General features: G+C 34.7%; 1 protein-coding gene across 1 annotated transcript in view; it reads left to right on the plus strand.

Annotated features, from left to right (window-relative positions):
- The window catches only part of SCYL2 (SCY1 like pseudokinase 2), a 39619-nt gene extending 37497 nt beyond the window's left edge, over nucleotides 1–2122 (plus strand). The window contains exons 17-18 of the mRNA XM_058189872.1: nucleotides 124–243; nucleotides 1254–2122. Coding sequence (XP_058045855.1) covers nucleotides 124–243; nucleotides 1254–1868 — 735 coding nt within the window. The 3' untranslated portion in view covers nucleotides 1869–2122. The remainder of the gene's footprint in view (nucleotides 1–123; nucleotides 244–1253) is intronic.
- The last annotated feature ends 16196 nt before the right edge of the window (nucleotides 2123–18318 follow it).

Here is an 18318-nt window from a genome sequence, read left to right on the forward strand (position 1 = left end):
ATGAGCAGGTATTTGCATTTGGACAAACGTTTCTAAGTCTGCTTTGCTAGTCTTGCTGATTTTGTAAAACTAGATAGCTGCAGTTGGTTCAGGCTATCCATTAACAAATGTGTTCTTTTGAAGGGATCACTTACACTTGAAGAAAAGCAGAAGTTAGCAAAGGAACAGGAGCAAGCACAAAAACTGAAAAATCAACAGCCACTTAAACCCCAGCCTCATGCAATTATTGCACCAGTGAAACAGGTATGGGTGCATTAATATGATTGATTTCATAAATATATTGGACTGCAAATAAGTGAAAATGAAGAAGTAAAGCCTTAGTAGCAATTTAAAAAAGCCAATTCAGCAGCATCTCAGAAAGTGATTTTACCTGATACTGAGATACCAGCAAACTCCCCTAAAAGTAAAGATAGATTGTAAAGTCTTTCTTGGTTGTCCGCCTAATCTTAATGTAAACATTTGGTAAAGTGATCCTTTCTCAACAGAAGTAATAAATACTAGCCTTCTTTACAGACAGTGGATGAGGAGCCCATAGTTTCCCAACAATAATTCATGAGTTCTAGCTACCAATAGCAGCCACATTACAACATACAAAGTTATTTAGACTGTGTTCAAGAGGCACATAGTAAAAGCAAAATATTGTGTAAGTATAGCACATTTAAAACATTAGACCAAGAAATATGCTACAGCAGAGGAGGGGGTGTTTGATTCAGTTGGAACATCTACTTAAACAATTATACATGCTAATGTTGTAAATCTGCCTTTGTGTTACACAATATAATATGCAGGTAGAACTACCACAAACCCTGAAAAAGCTACCTATAACTGGGTTCATAGTTCTGATGATCGCCCCTTTCCCCATGATCACGTGACCACATTTTGGATGCTTGGTAACCAGCCAGCATTTACCTTCATTTGCCGCTTCCAAGAATTATTTGACTGCAATGTTTTTGACAGAAACCAGTCTTAACTTCCTGGTTTTAGCACAAAATGCTCCATAACAAATATTATGTTTGCTTTGTTACCGCCATATTCTCCTAAACACAACTGCAATTGTAAAGTTGGGTGAGGATATGCAATGACCTGCTTTATGACCATCACAACTTGCCATGGAAATTGCAGGCTCAATCATAGTCATAAGTCAAGAACTATGTCTATAATTTTTAAAATAAAATCATTTCACTGATGTTTATTATTTAACTGATAACAATTGATGCTGCTGTAAAATAATTTTGTCTTGTGTTTATTTTTAGACAAAGGACTTGACTGATACTCTGAGAGATAACATAGCTTCATTGACCAGTCAACCCATCAGCAAACCTAAAGTTCCTTCTTCAAGTAGCTTTTCTTCAGTGGGTATTGGAATGGGATTTTCATCATCGGTGGAAAACACTAAGAGAAATGGACTAAATGCTAATATGGGGTTTCAGCCCTCTGGATTCGGCATGGGGATTGGTACCACAAGCCAGAATTTCTTTGGCAATACTGGTGTCACTGGAGTGGCTAACATGAATATGTTGCCAACAGCAAACATGCCATCTTATAACCCTTTGAACACTACATCGCCAGCTGTGCAGCAAAGCAGGCCACCTGATATGTCTGCTTTAGATAGCTTATTTGGGCCTCAAAAACCCAAAGTTAGTATGAATCAGTTGTCACAACAGAAAACAAACCAATGGCTTAATCAATTTGCACCTCCTCAGGGTACCAACAGTTGTCCTTTGGGAACACAGATGAATGTAATGGGACAAACTGGCTTTGGCTTACAGGGAAATCCTTTCTTTAATCCTCAGAACTTTACACAACCAACGAACAGCATAGTAAACAGCAGCTCAGCTAGCAAGGACTTAAATGACCTCTTTGGATAATAGTTGTAATTGTGAGCAAGATGATTAACATTGTTTTATGCCTGTTAAAAAGCTAATTTGAGTAAATTTGATATAATGAAATGAACATGAGAAAAATATTTCCACAGTGACTAATATATTTCATTTGTCTATCTGTTTTACTTTTCTTAAGTATTTACAAGCCTCTGCCCCTAATTTCATTGTTTTTAAATCAGGTTGTATCAATCTGAGCACCCAGAGTTATGATTAATAAATAAAGACTGCATATCTACCAATTTTAGGCATTTATGTGCTGGTTGTTCTTACTATCTTCTACTGATAAATATGGTCAAATAATTTACTCCCAGTTGCAAACTGGGTTGTTCCAAATGCACAAAACCTGAAAATGGATGCTCTAAGTGAGATAGACTAGGTAATAATGCAGGATTTCAGCTTTCTGGAGTTGACATAGAAATTGTTACATAAGCCAGAATTTCTTCAATACTGCTAGTTTCACTGGAATTGCCAACACGTGTAGCCAACAACGAATATGTCATCCAATAACCCTATAAATACTACATCACCTGTTGTACAGCAGAGCAGGCCAATTGTTACATTTCTTTTGATATTCTAATTACTGTATATTTGTACAAATAAAAGCAAATGATTTATCAGCAATCCAGGGTCTAGCATATGCATCTGAAGTATGTGCTACAACTTGGCTTTTGAATTTTGCTCTCTCTGAATTTGATATGATATCTAATTAGAAATAAAGATGACTTGTGGTTGAATGTATTAATATGGCATTTCTGGGGAAATATGAGAGCCAAGATTGGTGTATAAAACCACAGTTATTTATCCTACAGCATTCTTCCCCAATAGAGACCATTTTGAAAATATTTGTAGAATAGCGGTCTTTTACATTGAAAAATACTGCAAACTATGAATGTTCTGATTTACCTTTTAATACCTAATGTCTGCCCAACCAGAACACTTATATTTTTGGCATAAATTTAAAAATGTTATCTAAAAACCTTAGTTAATTTTATCATGCTCATTATACTTAACCATTAAAATAATAAGTTGCATATTGATGAATAAGTCAATTGAGCAGGAAAGCTGGTAATTTTTCTTGACTTAAAATGCAAGCAGTAAATCTTCAGATAAATATTTGTTATGAAATCAGATTTGATTGCCATTGGCAGAAGCCTTTATGTTTCTTCAGATTTAAGTAGATGAGCTTAAAATAAGACAATGTTATTTACTGAAATGTGTTTTTTTCTCATTGAGGCCCTGTCTTAATATTTAGAAGAATAAACTTAACATCAACTTGGAGAAAACAATCAACTTTCATCTGAATATAGTGTAAAAGCTTTCTTTCAGTAAAAACCAATAGTAAATTCTGCTTTAGAGGGAGAAGGGAAGTCCCCCCCCCCATTATTTCTTTCCCAGAACATTGGTGAACTATCATACACAATTCTTTGGAATGTAGCAAATTATATTGAGAAGATGTGTAATCTTTTTGTTAGAAAGAAAGCTAATACTTTATTTTCAGCATCTTTCATTGATTAAACTGTTTCCATTTGCTGCTTAAGAAACCAAAGGTGCTTATGCTGTGAATGTGAATTGTATTTTCTTAAATTATATTTTCAATTATAAACAGTAATGGTGTTAAATATATCTTGAGGACTGGCTTTATTTTTCTGTCTTAGTACTTTTATTTTGTATCTTTGGACCAGTGATAATATTATTTATCACAAAAAATCACTTGTGCTATTTATGTACAGTCAATATTTTGTTGAAGTATGTTTAATTAGTCACATGTGTAAAAATTATGAATGCTGTATATGCAGTTCTTTGTATAGTTCCAGGTTTCTTTAAATTTCTTATTTATGGCCTAGAAGGATTTCCCAAATATTAAAACAATTTTTTAAAAAGATAAAGTAAATATATTGAAGATACAAGTTTCCTATAATATATGAAAAACAAAGTTTTACAAAAAATGTAAAATACCAGTATATCTTTACAATGCTGTTGTTTGTTAAAAAATTTAGCTTTTATAATGTAATCTGAATTTCTTAAGATAGCTATAGAAAAGGTGAAATTTGCTTTAACTTCACCTCACTAATAAAAACTTGCATTCCAATGTTATATCACTGGAACTTGCAAAGCTTTGATAGTAACTAATGATACAAGTGTTTTACTGTTCTTTTGTACAGTGGAAATTTCATTTGATGTAAGACTGTACATGGAAGATAACCTATAATGGGGAGGGAGCCTCCATGCCTCAATTGTATAAAAATTCTTGAAACATTTTTATACATGGCCAATATCATAGTAACTGTGTAACCAAATACTATATCTAATTTTCATAAGACAAAAAAAGAAATATGGCATATGAATAGTTCGCTAACTACTATAACTCTTTCATAAAGTTTACTTGTTTCCCAAATAGTAAACAACCTTAGTTTCAAAGAGAACACTTCACTGATTTGTTGAAAAAATATTTATTCAGTCTCTTCTATGAGTGTACATCTAAAATTAATTTAGATACAATGACCCTTGATTTATTATGGGGCTTTTTAAAAGATATTTTGGCCTGTGAATAGATGCAGCTGCCTTTATAGCAGATTACTTCTTTTTTTTTACAGTGAGTCAAACAAATGAACTTCTACCATCTTAAGAGGATGCTTGGATTGTATCAGTGATATTATGTTGTCAACCTTTAATGAATATTAACACAAGCATGGAATTTAAAAAGCCATTTAAAGTCAAGAAACATTTTTCTTCAGTAAATACTTCATGAATTCTCCTTTTAATTAATGATTTCATTAATCAGAGTAAAATAAAGTGTTTCATTTCATCTCAATTTTTTTAGAATGCAAAAAACGTGTTTTTAAAAATGGTTCCAAAAGTTTGGAAGTAAAACATCTTTAGATAAGACCAACTTTAACTCTGCTCTCATTAAGTAGAATCAAGTTCTATCTATGAATAAAATAGGCCACTGAACCACAGCGATAAGAAAAAGCTTGAGGACAAAGGTCTGCCTAGTTAATAATCCAGGTGAAATGTGTATGAAAGGAAAGAAATTATCTTTTCTCTGCAAAAAAAGAGGACCAGTCTAGTGGATGCCGACCTTGCTCAGAAAAGTTAAGAGAGTAACAAAATTCAAGAAAGTAACAGATAAAATATTTAAGTAAACATTTCCATTCTCACGTTTTTCTGAACTTAAAATTATAAAATTCAATTTTTTCTTCCTTCTGTAGCAATTCTGTGTTTAAAATAAAACACAGAAGGTTTATCTGGATTTGAGTCTGATAAACAAGCTTCTTTTAAAGTACATCCAATATTTTGAAATAAATATAGTGAAATAAATCTACTAAATAACATATATACTTTAACGAAGGCTTCTGATATTTGATTTCTGTACAGTGATGTGTGACAACAGGCTTATAGTTATCCATAGGGATGATCCATATAAAAAATTATTGCTTGTACCTGTTCATGTTATAGCTACATCAGTCTAATGTAACCAACAAAAGGCAGATACAATATTTAAAATAAAATAATACTCCAATGGCATATTTCCAATTTGACTTTGTGGATATTTTCTAAATATTGATGAGCTTGTGCAGCACAAGATTTTAAAAAATAATTTTCAAAACACATTTAGCAATCCTAAAAAGATTAAGCTTTTTTTTGTGTAATATATAAGGATTCTTTCATTGTGTGATTCATTATCCTGAACTCAAAACCATTGTATATAATAGATAGGAATTATTAGTCTAGGATTACTCCTAAACTTTCTTGGATTTCAATCAATTTCTTTAAAATATACAAGTTCCTTATATGTGTTTTATAGAGAGAGAGAAAGAGACTCAGGCCTGATTGAAATTATTTGATGGTTAATTGTTCAGTCTATTTAAACATTCATTTCTATGTTTTAAATTATACAGCACTCAAATTCTTATGTGTAAAGTGATATTACTCTAGTGTCATTGTGGTTTGTATGAGATAAATATTTGGAACATGAAATTCTATTTTGATTTATTGAACCTTTGCTGTTCTTTGAAACAAATATATTGATATCAAATTTTAAAACTGTTAACACTTAAAATATGTAAAATGTACAGTGATGGTTATAAGAAATTCCTACCATTTTGTACTGTGAATGAATAACTGTAGTTTTCGAATAGTCAATGATACTGCTTTATTGGAATAAAGGTTTTGTGTTTTTTCCATATATTCGGTTTTTCAAATGAGAATGGATTGTGTTTAGATGGAAAATAAAGGTTTTACACAATTGGCTATGAAGAAGTTCTAATTGAAAAGAACATTTGAACTTTATTAGTAAATTAAATTAGTAAATAGAAAATAAATCTTATTTAGTAGCCAGCTGTTTGTGATGCCAGTTAATTTTAAAACCATGCCTCCATAAAGCAAAGAAAATAAAAAATTATCAGAATGAGTACGTTACAATGTTTCTCAGCCTTAGCAATTTGAAGATGAAGATGATATGACTTCATATATTTTCAAGCTACCAAGGTTGAGAAATACTGATCTAAAAAAATATTTTTTAAAAATAATGAATGTATTGGAAAATGAACTTTTGCCCAACTCCACTTACAGGAATGTTGGAGAAAAACAGGAAAAGGAAGCATTAGTATGCCACCTTGAATTATGCAAAATAAGGGCAGGATATACCTTATAAATCAAATAACTAATTCCCAAGGATTTCATTGTATCAGGCCAGTGATCCTTTCATGATTTCTACAGTTTACGGTAACTCTTGTGGGGAAATAGGAGGAAGGCAGTGGTGGGATTCAGCCAGTTCGCACCACTTCGGGAGAACCGGTTGTTAACTTTCTGAGCAGTTTGGTAAACTGGTTGTTGGAAGAAATCATTAGGGCAGAGAACCGGTTGTTAAATTACTTGAATCCCACCACTGGAGGAAGGATATATGTTTGCTGCATTGGGTTACTTATAAAGTAATAAAGTTGGGATAAAATGTAATAAATTATAGCAATTTGGCTAAATGTATTGGTATCCCTCTTTCCCCTACGGAATCCCAATTTGCCAAGAAATAAATATAAACTGACATATTCTTTATTCCATATTTCATACAGCAAATGCTTCCCATTTTCATTTTATTGATACATGACTCCAAGTCATACATCAAAAGTAAAGTGCCTGCTGTATGGTCTATGGATCAAAGAATGGTGGGTGCCATTTACTTGTGTTAGTTTCAGCTTATTTCATGGTAAACTGGAATTCTTAGGGAGGAAAAATTAAGAGGTATCAATACAGGTAGTCCTTGACATATCACCAGAATTGAGCCCAAAATTCCTGTTGCTAAGCAAAACAGCTGTTAAGTGAGTTTCACCCCATTTTATAGCTACAGTTATTAAGTGACTGCACAATTGCACTTATTAAGTGTAAACACAATTGTTAAGTGACTGGCTTCCCCATTGACTTTACTTGTCAGAAGTCGCAAAAGGTGATCACATGATCCCAGGACACTGCAATTGTCATAAATAAGAGTCAGTTGCCAACTGTCCAAATTTTGATCATGTGGCCATAGGGATGCTGCAACAGTCGTAAGCCTGAAAAAATGGTCATAAGTCACTTCTTTAAGTACCATTATAACTTTAAATAATCATTAAACCAAGAGTTGTAAATCGAGGACTACCTGTAATTTTGGTTGCATCTGTATATAACTAATAATATTCAATGATCTTCACTGTATATAACTAATGAGATTTACTGTACTTTTTTCAGGATCATCCAAGATTCATTCTTCATGCAGAGTTTTATGATTGTTACCCCACTTTTAAAAATCTGGCAGAAAACTAATTCTATTATGTTGTCAGTGTCAGTTTATAGAAAAACTTAATTCAATATTCTAAATTGAGAATAAGTGTTCATTTTAAATTAACTTTCAAACTACCTAAATATATGCCTAATCAAGTTATTTAAACATTACAAAAAGATGATGCCACAGCTAAATAACAATTGCACATTTAAAGCAGATGTGAACAATATCAGCCCAACCAGTTGGATTTATCAGAGTGAAACTGCTGCAAATCCTGCCCTTGGGCGAACTGAAAGTCTGAGGCAAGATGCAATCATCCTGTTTTTCTGTAGCAAGGCCAACACTATGGCAGGAATCTCCAACCTTGGCAACTTTATGACTTGTGGACTTCATAATGGCTGAGGTATTCTGGGAGCTGAAATCCACAAGTCATAAAGTTGCCAAGGTTGAAGACCCCTGCTCTACGGAACAGACTCCACATGTAGATCAGATTGGTTCCCTCCTTGTTGCTCTTTGGAAGCTCTTGATGACTTTGTGAATGTTGCCACCTCTACTTTTATTTCTTCCTTGTATGCTTTTTATTTTTCTACTCTTTTTATAGTTGCTTTATTCTTACCTTGGGTATTTTAACGTGTATTTGTATGTGTAAACCGCCTGCAATCTCTTTTATTGTCGTGGCATATTCTTAATAATGAATTTTGCCCTTCCTACCCCCATTTATTACAAACTGGGCAGTTAAGATAAAAATAGAAACACAACCAATGTGTGGCCTAGACTGGCATACATTATGCCTCTGCTCTGCAAGCTGCATTGGCTGCCAATTGCTTTCAGATCCGATTCACAATGCTGGTTTTGAACTTTAAAGTGCTTTATGACATGGGGCTAACTTTGATAATTGCCTCTTCCTGATTATTTCCACCCATCTCAAAAGAGGCATACTCTGGGTCCCATCTGCTAAGGAACTATGCTTGGCAGGAGACAGGCATTTTCTGCTAGGGCCCTCCCCCGTGGAGCATCATTTGCCCCCAAGACAGTTCCCCTTCCTTGATGTCCTTCTAGAAGTCCCTTAAAACTTGGTTATATCACCAAGCTTAAGACGTTCGACAGAAAAGGGAATTTAATGAGCTGGCTACATTGTGTGTAATATCTATGCCCTCCCTATCTTTTGTTTGTATTTTAATAATTAAAATAGTATTTATGTTTTCATTTTACAGTATTTTTTGTAATTATTGTTCATATGATTTGATTGTATACTGCTCAGAGTCACCTTTTTATGTGTTGGATGGTGCATAAATATGATAAATAAATCAATTCAACTCAACTCAACTAAATTCTGCATAACCCATCTCAGCAACTAGTGAAATTCACTTAGTAAACAGTAACCTGCTAAAAATGTATTTATTCTTCTGCCAGCAAGCAAAAGAGGAGTAATTACCCCGATCTATGTTTTCTCTATAGAGAATATATTCATATATAACCTATATATTAATATGTATAATAATGTATAATATAATATTATAACATATATGCAACATAATAATGTAATATACTCAGACAGGCACAGAATCAGTGGTGCAGTTAAATTAATGGACTAGGAGTAGTGAGATACATATTCTACTTCACCCTCTGCCAGAGAAGACTACTGCATGATTTTGAAATAGAGATAGAGATAGATCAGAGTGCAAGCGAGAGGGAAAGGGGGAGAGAAATGGATGGATAGATGGATGGACAGGTGGATCCCTTTAAGCTTCTGTATATAAAATAGAATAGAATAGAATAGAATTTTTATTGGCCAAGTGTGATTGGACACACAAGGAATTTGTCTTGATGCATATGCTCTCAGTGTACATAAAAGAAAAGATACCTTCATCAAGGTACAACATTTACAACACAAATGATGGTCATAGGGTACAATTTAACACTTAATGATACAACACTTAATGATAAGCATAGGGTACAAATAAGCAATCAGGAACAATCAATAGCAATATAAATCATAAGGATTACCAGCAACAAAGTTACAGTCAGACAGTCATAAGTGGAAAGAGATTGGTGATGGGAACGATGAGAAGATTAATAGTAGTGCAGATTTAGTAAATAGTTTGACAGTGTAGAGGGAATTATTTGTTTAGCAAAGTGATGGCCTTCAGGAAAAAAACTGTTCTTATGTCTAGTTGTTCTGGTGTGCAGTGCTCTATAGCATCGTTTTGAGGGTAGGAGTTGAAACCGTTTATGTCCAGGATGTGAGGGATCTGTAAATATTTTCACGGCCCTCTTCTTGATTCGTGCAGGTCCTCAATGGAAGGCAGGTTTGTAGCATTGAATAAACATATGCTGTATATATTCCACAAATTGTATTACAGGTCTACATTTGTTAAATATATACTGCAGCCCATCTCACTACTGTAATTTTAGGTGACATATAAAATTAAAAACCAAGACAACCACACACACACAAACCAACACATAAAAAGCTTTTACCCATAAACCCACCTTCAAAGAGAATTTTTTTAACTATTAAACCATTAAAAATTATAACCTATATATTTTTCTTGACAGATGCAATGAACTAATTATCTTTATTATGGAATAATAATTGCTTATGCAAGGCAAACAAATATCAGAATATACCTTGCATTTGGGTAGCCAGAGTGTAGCAGCCTCCAGAGACTGCAAATTTTAAAAAATCCAGAAGGTGGTATTATTGATCCAAGGGCTGAGTGACACTAATGCAAAATGATGCAGGTTTTAGAAACTATTGGAATAATTGTCTACGACACCACTGATGCTGCATAGGTTCTCTCTGAAATCTGCAGTGTCAAAAAAAGTTAGTAAATTTAGCAGCAGTATTTATATTGAGGACAATGGTTGAAATTTGAAAATGTTTTTTGTTGTCATGTGATGCATCAAACTTCTACCACAAGAAAGCAGACCTTACTAGGTTAATATTGCTTTTTTCCAAAATATAAAATAACATTAGCTGAGTTTTGGCTTTTTAAAGATTCTAAATTCATTTCAAAATATGTTGGTAGTTTCCTAAATAACTTTTAATTAAGACTTAAGCTTAAGACTTTCTTGTTCCATCGTGCAGGGTTGGCCTAATCGCAATTTTAACCTGGGTGGTTTTATTAGAGTTTATTTTATATTTTATTAGTTTTTAAAATTATTGGGCCAATTTTGAATTAGATTTTTAATAGTATTCTTAACGTTTGTTTCTGTGCGATTTTATCTTGGCTGTAAACCGCCCTGAGTCTTCGGAGAAGGGCAGTATAGAAATGTGATAAATAAATAAATAAATAAATAAATAAATAAAATAAAATAAAATAAAATAAAATAAAATAAAATAAAATAAAATAAAATAAAATAAAATAAAATAAAATAAAATAATAAAATAAAATAAAATAAAATAAAATAATAAAATAAAATAAAATAAAATAAAATAAAATAAAATAATAAAATAAAATAATAAAATAAAATAAAATAAAATAAAATAATAAAATAAAATAAAATAAAATAAAATAATAAAATAAAATAAAATAAAATAAAATAAAATAAAATAATAAAATAAAATAAAATAAAATAAAATAAAATAAAATAAGGAATGTAACAGAATCCACAGAAACACTGCTTTTAAAAGGAGAATTTACTTATGGCGTTTGAATTTGTGTTGAAGAACTAAAATAAGAGCTGTATACGTATATAGAAAGAAACTGATAGAACTGATAAGAAATTAGCCATCCTCAAAACAAAAATTTTCATTATTTTTATTATGGTTGATCACACAACTGGTCAGATGTTTAGACTGAATCTGGCACTTTTATCCACCTATTGAGTCCTTCCCATGGAACTATGATAGGCCAATGTTGTTTAACAGTATTGTGGCATATGTAAGCAATTCCAAGAAGTGGTGGGTTTCAAAAACTTTTACTACTGGTTCTGTGGGCGTAACTTGCTTGGTGGGTGTGGCTTGGTGGTCATGTGACTGAGTGGGCATGACCAACTTGACATCACTCACAGCCACGGCCACTCAGTCACATGACCACCCCACCTAGCCACACCCACAGAAAAAGGTAGGAAAATGTTTTGCATTTCTACCTATCTACTTATTTTCTGCCCAAGCCTGGCCTAATCTACCAAAGGCTGCCTTCTGCATGCTGCCCTGCCCTCCCATCACCATTGCACACATCACCCAGTTTTTTCCTCCTTTAGTGGCCCTGGTCCTAGCCCCATTTCCTCCCCCACCACTGCCTCTTTCTTTGGGCTGCTTACCTTCCTCTTGCGGTGGCTGGTCCGGAGGCCAGAAGGCAAGCTGACCTCCGGTAGTTTTTTGTGGCCTCCAGCCAGCTGTCACTGCCAGGAAGCGGCTGGCAAAGAGGTGGTGTTGTGCCTTGCCCGCCCTCCTCTTCTCAGCTGGGCCCCTCCCATCTCCTGCTATCTGAGCCAGAGACTGATAGTGAAGAAGAATGGCCTGGCATGCCTCCAGCCCCCAGCCCTGGCACCATGCCCGGACAGACTGAGCAAACAAACCTCCCTACAGCGTGTGAGCACGAAGCCAGCCATGAGCTAGAATTGCCGGCAGCTGAGCAGGAGGACGAAAAGACACAGTGGACAGATCCCCGTTTCCGGAGAATGGAGAGGCGACATCAGCAAAAGGAAGGGAGGGGCAGGCCTGGATAAGTGCTCAGTCATGGAGCCACACCCCATGGCCTATATAAAGGATCTGCTTTTTGGCATTCCTTGAGTCAGGCAAAGTCTCATCTGGTTGCTGAAGTCACACCTTGGATTCCTGTCTGCCCTGAGAACTCTGACAGGAATTTGGCAAAACTGCAGAGGCTTCGTGGCCACACTTGATACAGACTTCCCAGACCTGGCCATCAGAAGAGGAGTGGGACATGACAGGTGGCTGGAAGGCTTCTCGCAGTCGCATTGAAAAAGAAAAGGCCTCCCAGCCGCAGGCCACTGAAAACTACCAAAGATTGGGGGGAAAGCTGCTGCCGTCACTGCCCTGTTCTTCGCGCTGGCTGCGCACGTCCACACCATTGCCTGCAGTGTTGTGCTTGGATTGACGCAACAGCCAATGGAATGTGTCAGTCCGAGCATGATGCAGCAGGCAATGGGATGTGATGGCAGTGGCTTTTTTAGCGATCTCCAGTAGTTTTTGGCAGCCTATGGCTGAGAGGCTTTTTCTTTTTCAATGCTACTGTGAGAAGCCTCCCAGCCACCGCCTCTTTACCAGCCGCTTCCCCGCAGTCGTGCAGGTGGGGTAAGCAAGTGGTGACTGGACTACCAGTTTGGGGGTATGGCCAGCCAGCGGTCACTACTGGTTTGGCGATCCAGGCCAAATTACCGCTACTGGTTCGCCCGAACCAGTACAAACTGGTAGAAACCCACCACTGATTCCAAGTAAAGCTACCTTTTGCAATTGACTGATGGTGATTTTCTCAATGCCAATAGCGTTCACATGTTTTGGAATTGCAACCAAGGCAACTATTAGCATTGGTACTATCTTTTTTAATGCCTTAGTCGTTCTACTTCTTTTTGCAGGTCTTCATGTTTTGTGATTTTCTCCAGTTCTTTCTCTTCTGCATTTCTATCACCAGGTACTGCAATGCCCACTATCCACAATTTTTGTCTTTCTTAATGACAATTGTTAAGTCTGGGGTGTTATGTCACAGGTACTTGTTTGTTTAAATATTGTTCTTATTCTCATAGTTTTATCCAGTTAGAGGGTGGGGGGAATATATTGGTCAGCTCAAGGCAGCAAATATACCTAATATTCCTGCCTCCTATTTTCCCCATACTGATAACTCCATAACACCCATAAAATGGTCCAGACTGTGAAAAGGTACTCCTCACTTAGCAATTCAACTGGGACAGATGACTAGATCATTAAGTGAGTAGTGAACTAAGTGAAAAATCACAATTACAATTTTATGCAGGACAATGCATGCTGTAATGACAAACATATAACTGAGAGAAAGAGAGAAGCTGCCAAAGATGTTGGTCACAAAGTTACCTTTTCATCATTGTCGAAATTGCAAACAGTCGCTGTCCAAGGCAGTAGCTAATTGAGGGCTACCTCTATAAGTGCCAAATATTCCTTTTTCAGATGCTGAATTAATTTTAATTTTTCTCCTCTGCGTACATTTTGGAGAAAGTTCTAGTGTGCATTTTAGTAAAAGTCTGATCTAGTACATAAACCATTTTTAATGGATAGGGTTAGGTAAGGATATGGTAATGGTAAGGATAAATACTACTGGCATTTTGGAAATCACTCAAAACATGGTTTTTCACACAGGTTTGGGGATCTCAAGAAAATAGGAGCCTATGAGATGGTTACACTGTCTGTAAGATACTAATTCATTCTCCTATAGTTTTATTTTTATATTTGTATACTGATTATATATATATATATATATATATATATATATATATATATATATATATATATATATATATATATATATATATATATATATATATATATATATATATATATATATATATATATATATATATATATATATACCCCATCCAATCCGGTAGCGACGGGTGGTTCAGAGAAGCAAAAATCCCTGGGAGCCCCCCACCCATGCCCAGCTGAGCCACGTGATCGTCAGAACCTTTTTTTTTTTTTACTTTTAAAAGAATTTTTTACAACCTATTCAGCTGAAAAGTTCGAATCCGAGTAAGGGTATGGCTAGCTGATGAGAGCTAAAAGGCTTGAAATAGATCTATACTAGTCTCCCTTTATTTCTTTATCAGCAAACACAAATTTGGTACAATCAATATATGTATTGTATGTGTGTGTGTGTGTGTGTGTGTGTGTGTGCGCGCGCGCGCGCACGCGTGCATATTAGTGATATCAATGTCAACATTTATATAACTGCAGAACAATAGGACAAAAGGCAACTAATAATATAAATTTAATATAAATTGTCTATACTATCCAAATGTTTAAGTAGTTCACCAAATAGTTTCCTCTTGATTTTTAGAGATTGGACATTTCAATTCCTTATTCCATACTTCTTGTACTCTTGAGTAGCTAATCTAGTATATTCCAGCAATAGTTTTATAATTGGCTCTTATAATTTGTTATATTTGTTAAATCCTTCAGTGTGGAACAACAAAATATGTGCCATGATGTCACAATATAAAACTGCATGTTAATTGCATCAGATATCAGGACAAAACTACATAGTGGTAGATTAAATAATTGTTTACTGCATTTGTGTTCTTTTGGTGCAATGTTGCGTTGACCCAGATGGATGGATGGACGGACGGATGGATGGACAGATTGATTTGTGTGAGGGCTTCTTCTTTGCTTAGATTTGCAGCCTGGACTTCTATGGTGATCTCCCATTCAAATACTAACCAGGTCCACTATAGAGGTTACCTAACTGTTCAGAAGCTTCTAATGTAGTTTGGGAGAAGAAAACAAGAGATTGCAATGGTGTTACTGGATTATACTCTTTCTTTAAAGTTTCTAATTATCTATTAAATGGCGTCCTAGGTTTCAGTTTATTAACCATGTTAGTGCTTATCCTGACATATCTTCATTTTCTGCTTTCAGTTTCTCCATGTGTAATACATTTCAAATTGCTGCATTCACAATAGTAATAAATATAAATTCTAACTATAGGCTATAATTACTCCTGCAGAGAGAACACTTGGCCTCTGGTACAATATTACTGTAATATCTGAATCACTGTATTTTCTACGCATTTACAAAAGTCACATTTCATTAAGATTACGTTAACTGGTATAATTGGATCCCCACACTTATTTAAACAAAATGAGAAGGTCTGACATCAGTGTGTGTGTGTGTGTTGTTTTACAAAGACAACAGAATTGAGCAGTCTGTTTATGCCAACTTTTTTGGAAGCACTTACATTTCGATGTAACTCAATATCAGCTTCTTCCTTTCTTCTCCACTAACTTTCAGTGTGACCTAATTTGTATCCAATACAATTTGTAGAGTATATAGTGATTCTGTGTTAGAGAGATATTAATGAGATCAGTCACAAGTGGAATATCATGTGTGTGTGTATGTGTGTGTATGTGTGTATCCATCTCTCTGTCTCTCTGTGAGTCAGGCAATATTGTTATTTGGGGTTCAGCAGGAAAATGGAGAGCAAAATAGGAGCAAAAGCCATGGTTTGAAATTGGGAGAGAGAATGCATAAATGTTTAATAAAGTTTGCTAGGGAGAAGCTCAAATGGCCAGAGAGACAGTATTGTGCTCGTTACTATAGCATCACTGAGCACATGTGTGAAGAAAGCCTAGAAAGAGGATGAGCAGCATGTTATAATGTGCTTTAGTCAGATGCATAAGCTTAACATCAGGTCCAGTATTACTTTCAGGTCTATTCCTTTGTATGTAAAGCAGATAAAAAGCTTGTAATTGTTTCCGATGACATTTATTATTTTAAGAATTACTGCTGGGGATGATATTGTATTTTATTTTACTTTAAACTTAAGTAACATGAGTAAAAAAAGATATAATGATTAATATATTTTACTCTCCTGGAATAAATAGAAAACAGCATACAAATACACATGTTATGAGAGGTTTTTGTCCATTAGTAATAAAAAACTTTAAAGGAATACACTCTTCCTTTCCCTAAAATGGAATATCTCTGTATGAAACATGCACCACAATCTGTTCTTGAAAATCTACACAAGTTTCTGGAACAAACTGAAATGATGAAAAAAACTAACAAACGTGCATTGCGATATCACAGTGCAAACACCAGTTGTACTTGTGTCCTTACTTGTGTCCTTACTTGTGTCCTTAGTCATGGGCTTTGCATAATGATAACACAACTCACATTTCATTATTTGCCCTTCTTACTCTCCCCTGGCTTTGGCTCTGAAACTTCTTATGGCTTTCCATTCCTTATTTATTTATTTAGAAAATTTATTTGGCCACCCATATTAAATACATAACTCTAAGCACCTAGGAAACCAGCTCACAAGAAAAACAATATGAGAACTTTTATAAACAGAGCAGAAAATATAGTTAAACATAATCCAATACAAAAACCAAGATACCGCATAAGATGCTCAGAATACAAATACACGTTTATAGTATTATTTTACTGAAGCATATCTTCTAATTTGAGCTATTGTTACTAGTGTAATTCTTAATGGTGTGTAGGAAATACAGTTCTTTCTACCAATTTCGTTGTATACATGATGTACAATGACAATAAAGACTATTATTATTATCATCATCATCATCATCATCTTTTAATTGTTTAAGAACTGTCAGGTTTTCTGACAATATAGCATATTTTCAGGTAAAAAAAAATAGCCAAATCTGACTAGCTTAATGAGAGTTACAGAAAATACAAACCTTATCAAAGTTATATGTGAGTTCCTAAAACAGCTGAAGATCAAACATACTTCTGAATAACAGACTTGCTAAAGAGATCTATATTGCTTTTTATTCTACAAGTTCCTCAAGGCAGCTCTACATAAAGTTCTGCAAAGGTATGGCAAGCAATGGATTCTGTTCTGGAATCTTATTCTCCATGCTCTGTTATACAAGCCTTCGATTTAAAACGGAGGTGGAAAGCTTCAAGCTATTAATGAACAACAAAGCTTAGAAGAGTATGATTTTTGTAGTTCAGCAACAGTTGGGGGGGAGACAACAGATTCCCAATCCATGTTTTCAGTAATATCACATTAAAACACCTTTTTAAATAAAATAAATGGTACTCTTAGGACTCACTTGCTAACACTGCAGGTTTTATTCTGTGACTGTCTGCCTGACGGTTTGATAAACTAGATTTGCGGTTGTGTCATCAGAAATGCTACTGTCACTATATTAGCTTTCCAGAATATTCTATGGGCCATCCAGAGATAATGACTTACAGTTTCGGTAATTTTGGGCATCAGATTGCAATGAGTACTCTATAAACCCCCTGGGTCCTTCTTTTTTCCATGCTATTTAAATAGAATAGAATAGAATAGAATAGAATAGAATAGAATAGAATAGAATAGAATTTATTGGCCAAGTGTGATTGGACACACAAAGAATTTGTTTTGGTGCATATGCTCTCAGTGTACATAAAAGAAAAAGAAAAAAATACCTTCATCAAAAGTACAACATTTACAACACAAATGATGGTCATAGATTGCAATTTAACCCTTAATGATAGCAACAAAACATTACAGTCATACAGTCATAAGTGGAAAGAGATTGGTGATGAAAACGTTGAGAAGATTAATAGTAGTGTAGATTTAGTAAATAGTTTGACAGTGTTGAGGGAATTATTCGTTTAGCAGAGTGATGGCCTTCGGGAAAAAACTGTTCTTGTGTCTAGTTGTTCTGGTGTGCAATGCTCTATAGTATCGTTTTGAGGGTAGGAGTTGAAACCATTTATGTCCAGGATGTGAGGGATCTGTAAATATGTAAAAATGTAATTTATTAGGAACAGTTAATATGGGAATGTAACAAAAGCACTTTAGTGTTTAGTTATTTTAAATCTGTATCAGTAACTTCTCAGACTATATTTTTGTCTGAACACACCTTGCCTCTATTTTACATGGCTTTAGAAAAATTGATGGAACCAACTGTGAAAGAGATGCCATTGAGCTGAATGAAGAAGGAAGACCTGTGCAAGCAACAACCAAACCGCCTTTATTTGATTGCTATTGCTGTGGATTACCTAAA

This window comes from Ahaetulla prasina, chromosome 7 (assembly GCF_028640845.1).
Source record: "Ahaetulla prasina isolate Xishuangbanna chromosome 7, ASM2864084v1, whole genome shotgun sequence".
NCBI lineage: Eukaryota > Metazoa > Chordata > Lepidosauria > Squamata > Colubridae > Ahaetulla > Ahaetulla prasina.